Genomic DNA, 15,421 nt, shown 5'->3' with positions numbered 1-15,421 from the left:
AATGAGACCAAATTGGATTTTACCTCTTGAAGTATGATCCTTGTGGCTTAAAACCAAGGCAAGCAAATTCTTGCCCCTCCTCTTCTATCCCTTCCCTCCCTGCCACCACTTAACACAGAATTCCACAGAAACATATAATAAACTTGCACATCAGAAATAATTAGAAAATAGGGCGATAAATAATAAAGATCAGCTTGTCCAAACTCGACATCCTCTCACACTAATCATCTCCTTTCAGTTTTCTTGTTTTTGCTACTGGCATTGTCTGAGTCACTCAAACTCAACAACCATGGAGTCAGTTTTGACTCTTCCTTAGCCTCCATACCTAGCATTCCAGTGTCCTAAGAACCTTGCTTCTCAATGTGTAGCCTGTGGACCATGCAACATGGGCATTACTTGGGAACTTGTGAGAAATATCCAACCTCAGACCTACTGAATCATAATTTGCATATTAGCTAGATGCCCTTCCTTAAGCACATTCAAGTTTTTAAGTGCTGTGCTAGAATCTTCCTTTACATTGTCTTTTCTTCTTTTTTTTCTTCCCAAGAAAATAACTTTTATTATTATAAATCAGTCTATTTATATATATTTTTTTAGATTTTTATTTATTTATTTAACAGACAGAGATCACAAGCAGGCAGAGAGGCAGGCAGAGAGAGAGGAGGAAGCAAGCTCCTTGCTGAGCAGAGAGCCCAATGCAGGGCTTGATCCCAGGACCCTGAAATCATGACCTGAGCCGAAGGCAGAGGCTTAACCCACTGAGCTACCCAGGCGCCCCAGTCTCTTTATATTTTAAATACTTTTTTTTGTAAAATATATGTCTTCAGATTTTACTTTTTAATCCGGAGTGATGACTTTACCTTTTAACATAAGCATTTAGTTCTTTGCTCTTTATTTTATTATAATTTGTCTTCCATCTTCTTTATGTTTTCTGATTCATCCATCTAGTCTGTGCCTTCTCTTTCTTGCCTTAGTTTAGATAAATTATTTTTTATCTCAGTATTATTTTCTCTAGCATGAAAAATATATTTTTATTTTTAAGTATTTATGTTTGAAAGTACAATAAGATTTTTAAAATTTATAATAATCTGAAGTTCATTGATATTTGTATCATTCTATAGGATAACCCAGTTTGGGGGTGTAGTTTTTTTTTTTTTCTGAGCTTGCTATATTATTTTTTTCTTTGTTGTCTAGGTGAGGTTTATTTTTTTAAATTTTTTAATTTTTTTATTAACATATAATGTATTATTAGCCCTGGGGGTACAGGCCTGTGAATCGCCAGGTTTACACGTCACATCACTCACCATAGCACATACCTTCCCCAGTGTCCATAACCCAGCCACCCTCTCCTTACCCTCCTCCCCCTGGCAACCCTCAGTTTGTTTTGTGAGATTAAGAGTCTCTTATGGTTTGTCTCCCTCCCGATCCCATCTTGTTTCATTTTTTAGGATAACCCAGTTTAATACTTCCTCAGTAATATGTGATTTTTTAACTTTATCAAGCAGAAATTAACAAGTATAATTGTATATATTTAAAGTATACAACATGCTGATTTCATAAACCTATACAATGTAGAAATGATTAAAAAGGTGAAGATAATTACCACACCCATCACCTCACATAATTAACTTTTTTGGTGTGGGAGGAATGCTAAGATCTACTCTCAACAACATTCAAGTATATAATGCCGTATTATTAACTATAGTCACCATGTTCTACATTAAATTGTCTGAGCTCCCCTAGTAACTAAAAAGTTGTACCCTTTGACCTACATCACCCCATTTCCCCCTCCCTCCAATCCTGGCAGCCATTCTAGTTTCTGTTTCTATGAAATTGGCTTTTATTCTTTTATAGATTCCACACATAAGTGATATCATGCAGTATTTGTCTTTCTCTGTCTCGCTTGGTTTACTTAGCATAATGCCCTCCAGATTGATCCATGTTGTTGAAAATGGCAGGATTTCCTTTTTTTTTATTGGGTGGCTGAATAATATTTCATGTATTTATACACAATGGAGTATTTTATATATATGTATTGTATATTATGTGTATATATATATATGTATATAAATAATATACACATCACATGTTCTTTATCCACTCTTTCATCAAAGGATATTTAGGTTGTTTCCATATCTTGGCTGTTGTGAGTATTGCTGCAATGAATGTGGGTGTGTAGATATTTGCTCAGGATTTTGATTGCAGTTCCTTTGGATATACACCCAGAAGTGAGATTGCTGGATCATATGGTAGTTTTATTTTTTGAGGACCTACCAAACTGTTTTTCAAAACAACTGTACCATTTTGCATAGCCACCAACAGTGTATAAGGTTTTAAAGGGTTCCCTTCTCTCCACATCCTTATCAACATTTGTTATTTCTTATCTTTCTGTCAATAACCAGCCTAACAGGATATGAGGTGTTATCTCATTATGGGTTTGATTTACATTTCCCCCAATGATTAGTGATGTTGAGCACATTTTCTTATACCTATTGGCTGTCTGTACATCTTTTCTAGAAAAAAGTCATTTGCCCATTTTATATTGGATTATTTGCTTTTTTGCTATTGAGTTGGATTATTTGCTTCTTTACTATTGAGTTGTATAAATTCTTTATATATTTTGCATATTCACCCCTTATCAGATACATGGTTTGCAAATAATTTTCTCCCATTTTGTAGGTTGCCTTTTCAATTTACTGATTGTTTCTTTTTTTTTGTGCAGAGTTCTCTAGTTTGATGTAGTCCCACTTGCTTATTTTATAGTTGCCTGGAATGGACTATCCCATGTAAACTGTTGAGCCCACCCTAAATTTAGATCTTCATGTCATTTCACTTGAATTATTGCTCCATAACTCTCTATCATCCTTGTGTTTCCCTGCTCTAAATCATTCTACCTTCTGCCTCAAGATTAGACTTTCTAATGTACCCAAATATTTCCCCTCTTCTTAAAAACCTTTAATGGATTTCCATCTTTACTCGATAAACCCTCAGGATTGTCATGCAAGGCCCTATGATTCCATCCTTTCCTTCCAGCCCTATCTCTAACTGTTCTTCTCTATGGACACATAGCCACCACTATAGCTTTACAAGTTTCTCTCCTCTTTGTTTGGTGCAAGGCGTTCCTTCCCAGTGGAACATTCTTCTCAACAGCTCTGTTGAAATCTTCTCCCTCCTTTAGGGCCCATCTTCAGTACTACTTCCCATAAATACACTTTTCTCATTCATTCATTCATTCATTCACTCGTTGAATAAATATGTACAGAGCACATACTGTTTGCATACATTCCTCTAGTTACTGGGGATAAAACAAGGAACAAAACAGCCACAGCTTCATGGAGCTTATATTCTATTGGGACAAAATAGGTAATAGACAAGTAAAACATATGGTATTTTAGGGGGAGATAAGCACTAAGAAGAAAAATAAAGGAAGATAAAAGGCATAGAGACAGCTAAGAATGAGGAGTATCCTCCAACCAAATACCCTTTACTCCTTTGAATACCCAGAGCACTTATTTTCCTTTACAACATAGTTATTGTACACTTGTCCTATTTTCTCTCATATATTTAAAGCTCCTCAAGAGCAAGAACTGCATCTTGTTCATCGTTGTATCTCCTGTCGCTACCCAGACCACCTCAGTAAATAGTAGTTAAAATGAATCAAATGATGGAAATAAATGCAATAGTAGTTCAAGAGAAGGAAGAGACTGGTACAGTGGTTGGTTGGGGAGGGCTCGTTGGAAGATATTTTGGGTAAAGTCTTGAAATATGGGTAAGGTAGGGAGGAAAAAAGAGTTTAGTAAGTCATTTTCATATATTTGTGCTGAAACACTAAAAACCATTAACTTATAAGATAATATTAATATTATATGCAATTTTCTTTACCTTTAAAACCAGTGTTTCAGAAGGGACGGGCGATAGACACTGGAGAAGTTGACATTGGTGCACAGGTCATGCAGACCATTCCACCCGGCTTATTCTGGCGTTTCCAGATTACTATCCACCATCCTATATATCTGAAATTCAATATTTCTCTAGCCAAGGACTCTCTGCTGGGAATTTATGGCAGAAGAAACATTCCACCTACACACACTCAGGTATTTGATGTTATAGACATTTCTTGACCCTTTTTAGAGGGTGGTGGGATGATTAGTTCAGCTTTTGTGAGTTGTAAAGTGTGTGGGAGTCAAAGGTAAAGGCAGACAATGTTTGTAATTGGCAAATATCCAAAATAATCACACCTAAACGAATGAAAAAGAATGACATTGAGAAATAAGCAATAGCATTTAGTGAGCAAATTCAGAAAAGAAAGTTTAAAAAAAGTACTCTTGAAATTTCAATTTTGTTTCCTGGAGCAGGATGATCATGAGCTTTCCCTGCCCCCCTCATCTTACTTAGCTTTTGGGCCCACACCCCCCTTGGCTGGCTCCATATGGCCTTGACCCTTTGTCCCAAGGAAGAATGCAAATCAATAAAGGAAATGAGTCCAAAAATGAGGTTTTATCTTAGAGGTAGAAATTTTTTCTTGTTATTGTTAATAATAACTGAAATATGTAAAACCTCTATGGTTTACAAAGCTCTTCTATAAATGTTAGCCACCTGATTTCTCTCTTTTTTTCCTTATCTCTTCCTTGCATGAACCCATTTGGGGCCCTGTTCCATCTAAGAAGTAGCATAAGGAATCATAACCAAGAGGGGATTACTTTTTTTTTCAACAGATATGACTTCAGTCCAAACCTTACCTTCTGGATGGGAATAGGCAGGGAATTAGAATGCCTTTCAAATGTGACCCCCTTTTAAAAAATGCCCAAGGAAATGTGTGCCATGTGCTTGTCCACTGATTAGGGGAAAAAAAGTAGGGAGTCCTTTGAATATTTAAATATGCTACCACAAAGGTAGTAAATTATGATGAATGTTCTCAAATTGTAGATTGTCTAGTTGTTTTAAAAACTGTAAAATTCTTGAATTTGTAGAGAAGATCATGGTCACATTTTTGAGGGAAATATGTGGTTTCAAATATCTTTTGTCTGATACTTCAGTAAAATATCAAGATTCTCTTGCTTAATACTAAATAAGATTTTTTTCTATTCCTTGGCTTACTTATATTTAGACAATTATTTTGAGTACTAATAAATACATAAACTGAAAGGTTTATGACATTTATAAATATAGTGGGTTTTTTTCAGAATCAGATTTAAGTACACTTAAGAAAGAATAACTTCTTCTTTTGCATTCCTCAGAGAAGTATGAAGTAGAAATAGAGCAATTGAAGTTAATGTTTTTCATTATTCTAGAAGTAAAAGTAGTGGCTTATATTTGTGTGTGTATTTGTTCCAGTTTGATTTTGTAAAACTGATGGATGGAAAACAACTGGTCAAGCAGGACTCCAAGGGCTCTGATGATACCCAGCACTCACCTCGGAACCTGATCTTAACCTCACTGCAGGAGACCGGTTTCATAGAGTATATGGACCAAGGGCCTTGGTATCTGGCATTTTACAATGATGGAAAAAAGATGGAGCAGGTGTTCGTGTTAACCACAGCAATCGGTAAGCTGCCTTGACTATTATTTTGAATTAACAGCATAGTTCTAGAAAGAGATGAGTGATTAAAGTAATATAGATGTTAAATAAAGAAATACAGATGTTGTTTAAACTCACTGCTCATTTTACCTTAAAGTCCTTATTCAAGATAGGTCACTATGAGAAAGGCTTTTATTATTGTTGTCATTCATGTTGTTTAAATGCTGATTACGATTTTTAAAATGCTCCATTATTTGCACCACTACTGTAGAATACTTGCCATGTACCTTTTTTTATGTTTGCAATAGGAATAATTACCTGGATGATAATATTACCAGGGCTGCATCGATGAACAACTTCAATGAAATAGGGAGTAAGCAAGAGAATCTCTGTTAATTCAAGAACTATTGGAAAAGAAAAGGCAATTAAAGGTTTTTGAAGTGGAAAAACTAGCATCAGTCTAGTTCTTCTTTAGAACAGCTGGTTCTAGAACGACGATGCCTTCAAAATACAACCTAATGGTATTTAGAGAAGAGTCTTAGGGATAATAACTTGGGTCATTCAACGCCCTTTCTTTTAGAATTTTTGAGCCCTGAGGGGAAACATCTCATAGACACAGTATTTTATTGTGTGATTTTTCCTAAAACACATGTCTTTAAAAAGAAGGGAAAATATTTTACAGCTGTCAGTTTCCTACACAACTCTCACCACTTTATCCTTTAGTTAACCTGTTCAACCATATGTTTAGGAAGATGTGTTGACTGTTAATAGATATACCATCTGCTCGTTATAACAATTAAGTTCCATTTTTACTTGATGCTGAAGACCTTGAGTCAGTAGAAAATGGTATTCTAGCCATAAGATTATCAAAAACTTTCCTCTAAAGTAATCAGAAAGGCTATAAAAATCCACTGATGATTTTTCCCCTAGAGAAAAACTCCACTGATTTCACATCTTCAAAAGACAACGTATTTGTTAAAATAGAAAAAAAATATTTTAAGTCATGACACTATTTTGCAATGCTCACAGAATCAATGGAGCAAATTTAATAGATACACCTTTCATGGTATTTTTCTGTCAAGGCCCAATTTTGATAATGCAAATGCCAATGAGTTATGAGAGGTTGAGTTTCTCCTAAGAAGTCAAGTAGTTAGAAGATCTAAAATATTTGTGAAGATTTTCTCCTTTCCTGGTATCCTTACCAATAAGCCCAACTTAAAACACTAACCCAACTATTAACCTTTCAAAAATCAATAGACCCAGAAATATGCTTGAAGTTTTTTCCCCTCCCTTACTTCCCCCCAAAAAGAAGCTAACCTTTGAGATAGAATTCCTCGTATCCACATATCAAGCTGTCAGTATCCTATGCAACAAAGTATTTGCTTTTTCCTTTTTTGTTTTTACTTCTCCTGAAGCAACAGAAACAATTCTGCAATTCCACTTAGAGAGAATCCAAGTAAATTTCTGAAAAAAATCAAAGGTATTAAGTTATTTATTCTATATTCTCCCAATTATTTTTTTTTGTTTTTATAATTTATCTTAATTAGAGTAAAAAGAGGCTAATATATTTAATTAAACAATTTAAGGTTTGTATGCATTTAACTATGCTAAATGCTACTCATTCTCTCATGATAATGTTAGAATCAGTTGATTGATCTTAACTATATTTGGTTTGCTACTAATAAGGATCAAGACAGTATTAACAACCAACATTTATTGAATGACTAATGTAGGCTAGCTGCTGGCCTATATTAATATATATTATTTTCCAGTAGTATAGACAGAGTTGTCAATATCCCCTAATCTCAGCCAACTTGCTCTGTAACTTGATAATATATACCACTTATGAAGTGCCATTCTGCCCCCAAGCACTGTACCAGATGCTTTACATTCAGTTATCTTGTTTGATTCTCATCACAACCCTGATAGTATAGGTGTAGTGATATTTATATAACAAATAAGGAAATGGAGGCTTGGAATGAGTAAATAATGTGATAGACTCTCACAGCCAGCAAATGGCAAAATTGAAATTTGAGACATCCAGTATGTCTGATTCCAAAGCCCATGCCCTTTATACCAAAATTATTCCATCAGACTATTCATTACCTTTAGTTTCTCCCATAAGAAAACCTGCCAGAAGCAAAACCCATCATCAGTGCGGTTGCAGATACCAAGGGGCGGTAGACTCTAGAAGAACAGAGTTTTATGCACAGAACTTTAAAATCCTTCTCAAGTCTAATGAAGTGCAGTCAAGGAAGTGATTCTGAAGTAAGATTAAAAAGACAGAAAGCAAAAGTTCACAGAGGCCAATGTAAATAGAAAAACATTCTTTTTCACCTCTGGTTCCTTACGTGCTCCTGCTGTAGCCATCCTCCTCCCAGTGTCTCTTTCAGACCCAGTGGAGGTGGCAGCTTCCAGAACCTCCCTATATTGACTTCTCTTCTCACTTGCATTGCTGGTGTTAAGCTCTGTGCAACAGTGTGGGCCCAGGGACAGATCTTAGATAAGTCAATAAGATGGAGGGATTTTTATTTATTTTGATAGCAAACTTTATTAAACATTTTTTTCTACAATAGCTACATTCCCACAAGGCCACTTCCATAAAGTTGTCAATAGGAGCTTGTGTGAAATTGAATTCAACGGTATTTACCTTTGAATGTGTCCTCCATGGCCTCCTATTAACCATCCAGGGCAGGGGAAATCCAAATGTAGATCTAAGAAGTGCCACTATAGCTTGGTACAAGAAAGATGGATTAAGTAGAAAATAGAGAAATGATTATTCCATCTCTGAGTGAAAAAAAACTCTGTGCCTCTTCATAATGACCTTTTAAATAAATTAATGATTTTATGAAAATAACTAATGTTTTAATAAGTTAAAAATGGGTAGCTCTTTGTCAAATGCTCCATTCCTACCAGACCAGTTGTAGTTCAGCAAATGCCACATATAAATTTCTTATCCAGTTCAGTTTTCAAACACAGGGATCAGAGAACAGATTATCATAAACCTGCAAAGAGCCATGTGATATATTCACATGGGGGAGAGAAGAAGAATCTCCTCTGCCCCTGGATTCATTCTCAGCTTTCTAAGAATTCCGCAAATAAACTAGATACCACTCTCTTCCTCTTTTATTCTACACAAGGCAGAACTCGAAGTCTAGATCAGCAGTTGTCTAACTATGGAAGTTTACTGTATGAAGCATTGGCTCTCAGTGCTTTAATACGATGAGCATCTGCAGGGTCACCTGAGGTTTTTGTTAGAATATGACTCACTGAGCTGCATCCTTCAGATTCAGTAAATGTGGAATGAAGCCTAGGCATCTGCATTTTAAGTGCCTCAGGTGATCCTCCTGAGACAGGTGGTCAAAAGGCCACAACTGAAGAAATGTTATTTCTCGACCCTCATTATAAATTCTCGTAGTTGAGTGGAAGATGCCAAGACCACTTCCTAGAATATCTCCTTCCAATTGGAAATAGCCTATGCAAGTGAAACTAAAAGAAGTAGATAATTCAGATTGAAAAGGAAAAATTGGTACATATGAGAAGTATGAGCTTAATGGGCCAGAACATAAAACTCTGAATCCAAGAATGCTAAGTATGGAAAACTTCCAGAAGGAGTAATGAGAAGATTATTTAAGAAAAAAAAAAAAAACTGAAAGAAGAAAGCACACATAACCGTAATAGTTCATGACTTGGAATTTGATTTTATTATATTCAAATACAATTTTAAACTAGAAATAATTTTTGTCAGAGTCTGACTTTTGGGTAACATCATACCCTTTCAGCCAAGTTACTTACCACAAGACTTATCAAAGTTCTGTCTCACTGTACATCTTCATGTCACCAGAACTACCTATGGGCACCTTCAAAGCCTTCTCAATTCCCCTGAAGCCTGTTCTTCTCTAAGAATGGATTGAAGGGAAATTAGTGGCAGAGAACTGATAAGCATTTACAGTCAAGAAAGCATTTCTCAACAAAATACTTAGGTTCTAATGCTTTTAGTGATGGTGAATTTAATATGAACACTTACTTTAAAAGCCTTCCATTGTCACTTATTAATGAAAATGAAATACTGATTATCATATTTAAGCTGTCAAGATGGTAGATCAAACATTTTAAGATACTAGAGAAAAAATTTTTTATTTGCTACAACCTAAATTTGAAAAATAAACAGTAGACTGAGTCTTTTGGGTTGCAATTTTAAGCCCATTTCGCTTTTGAGAAATGTCCTATAATCCTAGGACATTTTTAGCTTTGTTGTGAATGTCTCATAAGAATACAATTCATCTAGACCCTTTACGTACTTTAGAGATAAGGGTTGGTTTTTAGTTTCACTCTTGAATAGCTAATTCAGCAATTCCAGGGCCCTTTTAATAATTTGGTACTGCATGTGACATCTTGCAAAAATCTTTGGCATCTGATTTCAAATAGTAAGTGCTCCAAGACAGCAGACGGCAAGACCGTTACAAGCCCAGAGTTCTTGCAATTAAAAAAAAAAAAATTAAGGACACTACAGCCTGAAGTTTACTCATTTTTTTTTCTCTCCATTACTAGAAATAATGGATGACTGCTCAACCAATTGCAATGGAAATGGAGAGTGTATCTCTGGCCATTGTCATTGTTTTCCAGGATTCCTTGGGCCTGACTGTGCAAGAGGTAACGTTGCTCTGTTACTCCAGTTGGTTTAGGGAAATACATGTCCTTTGAGAACTCAGGATCAGTAGCAATAGGAGGAGGAAGAGAAGTGGCAGTAGTAGTAACAACAGCAGCAGCATCTTACCCCACCACCACCACCACAACCAAGAGCGGAGTACTTACCCTGCCAGACACCGTTCTAAACACTCTGTTATCTCTTCAGATTCATACTTACTGTGATAGCCCGGTGAGGCAGATCTACTGTTTTCCCGGTTTATTGGGCAAAGTAACAATTTCAAAGAGGTGAAATAGTCAGGGTTGCCTAACAGGTGGAATTTGTACCTAGGACATCTGTAACTGCTTATACACAGACCCATGTAAACCAGAAGGGACAGGCAGTCACCGAACCGGTAAGTAGCCTTAGAAAGTAAAAACTGGCGAGTCATAAGTTAAACTTGGCAAACTTTACTGTTTCCTAGACTTGCCATAGTTTAATTATTGAAAAGCTTTAGGTATGTCACACCGTGTTTCCCCATAGGCTTACGGTTATTACCGTAGAGATGCTTTCTGCTCATTTTCAGTATATTCTTACAGTTCTCAGTCTGCTAATGCTTTAATCTCAGGTTTCCCAGCCACTCAGTTTCCTTAGGTTAAATTCTGCACAGCTGAGAATTCTATAGCACTTGCTGGCTTCCCAGGAGCATGATAGGTCTTGCAAGTCTGGGGATGAGAAATAAAGATGATGGCTGGTATTAAAAATGGAATAAGACAAAAGATGCAGGCCCTGCCCTCAAGGAGCCCATAGTTTTAATAGGGAACCAACAATGGCGAAGCAAAATATTCTAGTAAAGGTCTGCACGTGGTGTCATGGGAGCAGACATCTGTCCAGCATAAATCTATTTATATAAATATATATATATATATAGTTATATATAACTTTTTAAAGATAACATTTTATAATATGAATAACTTCCCTATTTATCAGTTTTTACACTTTGGGGGTTTTTCTTTCTAAAAGTGGTATACATCTGTCTGAGGAAGAAAAGGCGTAAGAGGAAAAAAACTCTAGCTTGAAATAATAATAATAATAATAGGTGGGATCAAAGGCAAATTCTTGACATAATTTTTATATTTTTGTCACTTATCCTGACTCCACTCCTATAAGAGGAAAATTCTGTTTGCAATCACAGACACTTGCCTATTTAATAAAGGCTAAGACAGAAATAATACAAATTTTTGCCTGAAATATTATACAAGAATCAATAGAGAGTTGCCCCTTCGGAGATTTTAAAAGCTTTCTGAGAACACTACAAGTTCATTTGCCAACCTTCAGATTCGTGCCCTGTGCTGTGTGGCGGGAATGGAGAGTACGAGAAAGGACACTGTGTCTGCCGAAATGGCTGGAAGGGGCCAGAGTGCGACGTTCCAGAAGAGCAATGCATTGACCCAACATGCTTCGGTCATGGCACCTGCATCATGGGAGTCTGCATCTGTGTGCCAGGCTACAAAGGAGAAATATGCGAGGAAGGTCAGAGCCCCATTTTCATCTCTTGCTTTAGGCTTTTCTCTCGCCAAACTATCCAAGTGTCATTGTATGCTTTTAGTAGAGATGCAAGTCATCTTTGCAAGCTGTAAATGTTCAATATGTCTTTAGTACGCGAAGCAGAGGGCTGGAGTCGGGGGAGTTCATGTCTCTTCGGACAGTCTCTAATATTAACATGAGGCTGTGTCTGTGACACTTGCAGATTGGTAAGGAAAAATGGTGCTTCCCCCCTCATTTCTAACACTGTTTTATAACTTGAAAATTTCCATATTGATGATATTAGGTATTAATTCATATACTTTCGTTATTACACAGTACATTAGGCTCCATCTTACTTTAAAGCACATGATAAAAATAATAATATATGCACATTTGGAACCATTTCATTGAATGTTTTCTTTGGGAGCGATTTGTAATTACTATTATTATCATTGCTTTATATTATTTATTTTTACATAACTCGTGCTGAAACTTGACCTCCATGCCTAAGGAAGCCAACTTACCACTAATGAGTTTCAAAGCAGTGCCTTTATGTTACAATTCACCCCAAAGGAACCTTTATGCACACACGCACAAAGCACAAACGTAGTTTGAAGTGGCAATAGTTTTCTCATTTAAAGAGACACATTGGAAAATAAGTTTACTAGTAATCAGACCTTTTTCATGCCACATTCCTCAAATAAGACTGATTTCAGAAATAATATTAAACCATTACCATGGGAGATGGTCTCATCACAACTGTTGTTCAGGAAAGAAGCTGCTGAAAATGCACTATAATTGCTTTTTAAAGATGGCTCGTTAAGACAATTACACAGCATTCTAAAGGGTTTAATCTCATTCTGCTCTAAGAATTTAGCTTTCCACCTCCCGTTAGCAATAGTAGACTTTCGGTGTGAAGATTTTATCTGTTCCAATGAATGGTGTTGGGGCTAGACAGGGTACAAGAGTACCTCTGGAAATTGTTTTTATGGTGATCCAACCACAATCATTATATTTAAGTTGTAAAGTAAGATGTTATGTGGACATATGCATGGTCACCAAAACATGGTATCTCTCACAACACCTGCAGTTTGTAATGAAAATGTTTGACCTAATTAATTTAGACCCTTCTAATTAAAATTTGGGAGCAACTGAAAAACGGCTTAGCTTACATTTCCCTTCTAGGGATCACTAAGAAAATTTGTGGAATAACCAAGATAGCAAGAAAGAATGCTCACCATATTTAACAGTATGAACTTGTCAGATACAGTAGAAAAGAATATTTAAGTTGGACCACAGACTAGAAACTCACAGGCTGAACTGGGCTTATGGATGGATTTTGTTTGGTTCACACAGTGGTGATAGCGGTAGTGTTTTTGTTGTTGTTGTTTTAATGTGATCCACTTGCCAAAATATAAAAACAGAGAAGTGTCCTATAAAAACCTCTCTTTTGCCGTCTCTTGAACAACTGGAAAATCTGGTAATACCGGGCCCATGTTCCTATGTGGTGATGATTACCTGGAACAAAGAAGCAACAGTTTCTGTTAAACTGGATACTTCCAGTTTACTCCCAACACACTGGCTTCTTCCATCCAGTTTGTCTATGTCATGTAGTCCTGGCCCATTCAGCCATATGACTTCATGCCTCTGATCTAAGTGACTTAGTTACTCATTGAAGGTGGCCTTTTAATAAAATAAATTATACTAAAGTAAATCTCATTTTATTTGTTAAAGTTGTTATGTTTTAATATAACAAAATGACCTCCTTCTAAAACAATATTCTATACTTTTAGACTTTCCCTTTCACTCCAAATAATGAACAAAATCAAAGTAGATGTACCTTTTAGTATTTTTTTGCTGATTAGCTCAGGTAGTAAAGAATTGTGCTAAGACCTTGAGATTTGGGGTTAATTGTAATGGCAATAGCACTAATTATAATAATGCTTAGTTAAGCTTACTCTGTTCCATGACAGTAGGCCACACCCAAGACCAGACCTGTCTTGCCATTGAAAGCAGGTTTTTATCAGTCTGTTTCCACTGCGGGAAAAGTAATTGAAAGCATACATCCTCATTATGGGGACTTATTTTAGTCTCATCTTATTTGTATTGGGAGAATAGAAAATCTGAAATCAACTTTGTCATTTCCCCTGGAATGGTCACTCAGTTAAAAGCACAAAACAATTTTCCCCAAGGCAAACACAGAGATCTACTCTTAAGAGTTTATACCTTTGTTAGAATGTGTCCAAAAATTTCCAGACTCACAGAATCAGAGATAAATAGAATTGTGTCTGTGATATTCTAAAACACTGAAAACCATGTCACAGCATCCTGATGGAAGGAAAAGGCATAAAAAAAAACTTCAATAATTTTTAAAATTAGGCTTACAATGTTGCATTTTCAGTGCTTCTAAGAAATTAATAAAACAGTATAATAAATTCATTATATTGCATGTTTTCACACAACAGCAGTCAGGTCACTTAATACCTAATGATCTAAGCTTTATAAAAAGATATGTATGTTTTAATATTTTATATATTTATATATTTTTATATTTGTAAACACATTTTTGTATGTAGTATATTTGTATATTTTATGTATTTATTTATTTATTTTATATTCTCTGTATAATTATTATGTATATCTTCTTTAGTCACATCAAGTGAAAGCCATTTCTCAGAGCTGTGATTCCAATTTCAAAAAAGACAAGGAAGGACTCCCCCAAAAATTCTTTGGCTTTTTTACAAAGCTGAGGAATCCCTATCAAAGGCCCACACTGGTACACCCACCCATATGTGTGGGAGTACTACATGTTGCTCCAGTTTTACACAACAGATGTATGGTTTTCTTTGTCTTCTTTTTTGGGGGCAGAGGGAGGGAGAGACTCTTTTTTTTAAGATTTTATTTCTTTATTTGTTAGAGTGAGAGAGAGAGAGAGCACAGGCAGGCAGAGGCAGAGGGAGAAGCAGTCTCCCTATGGAACAAGGAACCTGATGTGGGACTCGATCCCAGGTTACTGGGATCATGACCTGCGCCAAAGGCAGCCACTTAACCAGCTGAGCCACCCAGGTGTCCCATTTCCTTCGTCTTCTAATTTTAGGATTCAGCCTTTATGATACCCTCCCATATTTTTAAGTGTTAATATTCTTCTGGTTTGAATCCAGCCTTTGCATGAGACATGTTATTACCTAATTAAAACAGTATTAATGACATAGTAGGAAATCAGTGTGTGTATCTCAGTTTCATTATCCTAAGGTATATAGGCCACACCTGTTCACTTTTTTCTTTTTTCCTCCTTTTTGGCACCTTCAGAGGACTGCTTAGACCCAATGTGTTCCAGCCATGGCATCTGTGTAAAAGGAGAATGTCACTGTTCTACTGGTTGGGGAGGAGTCAACTGTGAAACCCCACTTCCTATTTGTCAAGAGCAGTGCTCAGGACATGGGACTTTTCTTCTGGACACTGGAGTGTGCAGCTGTGATCCCAAGTGGACAGGATCTGACTGCTCAACAGGTACACTGGAGTTACCTCTTTCTCCTCCTTCCTACACTCCCAAATCCTCATTGATCTTTGTCTTACGGTGGCACTTCTCAAAGTCTGATCTGTATGCCTTCATGGGTCATAAGGGACTTCTGAGTGTTTCCTAGGCTAGTATTTGACTGGGTTTTCATAAACAACATACTACTGGACTTGTAATTATATCTTTTGTTGTTGTCAACCTGGATTTGAACCTCTGTCCTCATTCTGCATTT

General features: G+C 36.2%; 1 protein-coding gene across 4 annotated transcripts in view; it reads left to right on the top strand.

Annotated features, from left to right (window-relative positions):
* The window catches only part of TENM1 (teneurin transmembrane protein 1), a 764,948-nt gene that overhangs the window by 510,926 nt on the left and 238,601 nt on the right, over positions 1-15,421 (top strand). For all 4 annotated transcript variants that reach the window (XM_032882345.1, XM_032882346.1, XM_032882343.1 and 1 more), the window contains 5 exons: positions 3,895-4,094; positions 5,335-5,545; positions 10,070-10,171; positions 11,484-11,678; positions 14,982-15,182. In XM_032882345.1, coding sequence (XP_032738236.1) covers positions 3,895-4,094; positions 5,335-5,545; positions 10,070-10,171; positions 11,484-11,678; positions 14,982-15,182 — 909 coding nt within the window. The remainder of the gene's footprint in view (positions 1-3,894; positions 4,095-5,334; positions 5,546-10,069; positions 10,172-11,483; positions 11,679-14,981; positions 15,183-15,421) is intronic.

The sequence above is a fragment of the Lontra canadensis genome, unplaced genomic scaffold (assembly GCF_010015895.1).
Source record: "Lontra canadensis isolate GAN:19392208 unplaced genomic scaffold, GSC_riverotter_1.0 scaffold81, whole genome shotgun sequence".
Classification (NCBI taxonomy): domain Eukaryota; kingdom Metazoa; phylum Chordata; class Mammalia; order Carnivora; family Mustelidae; genus Lontra; species Lontra canadensis.
The sequence above is the reverse complement of the archived record's forward strand: the minus strand, read 5'-3'. Positions and strand labels throughout refer to the sequence as shown.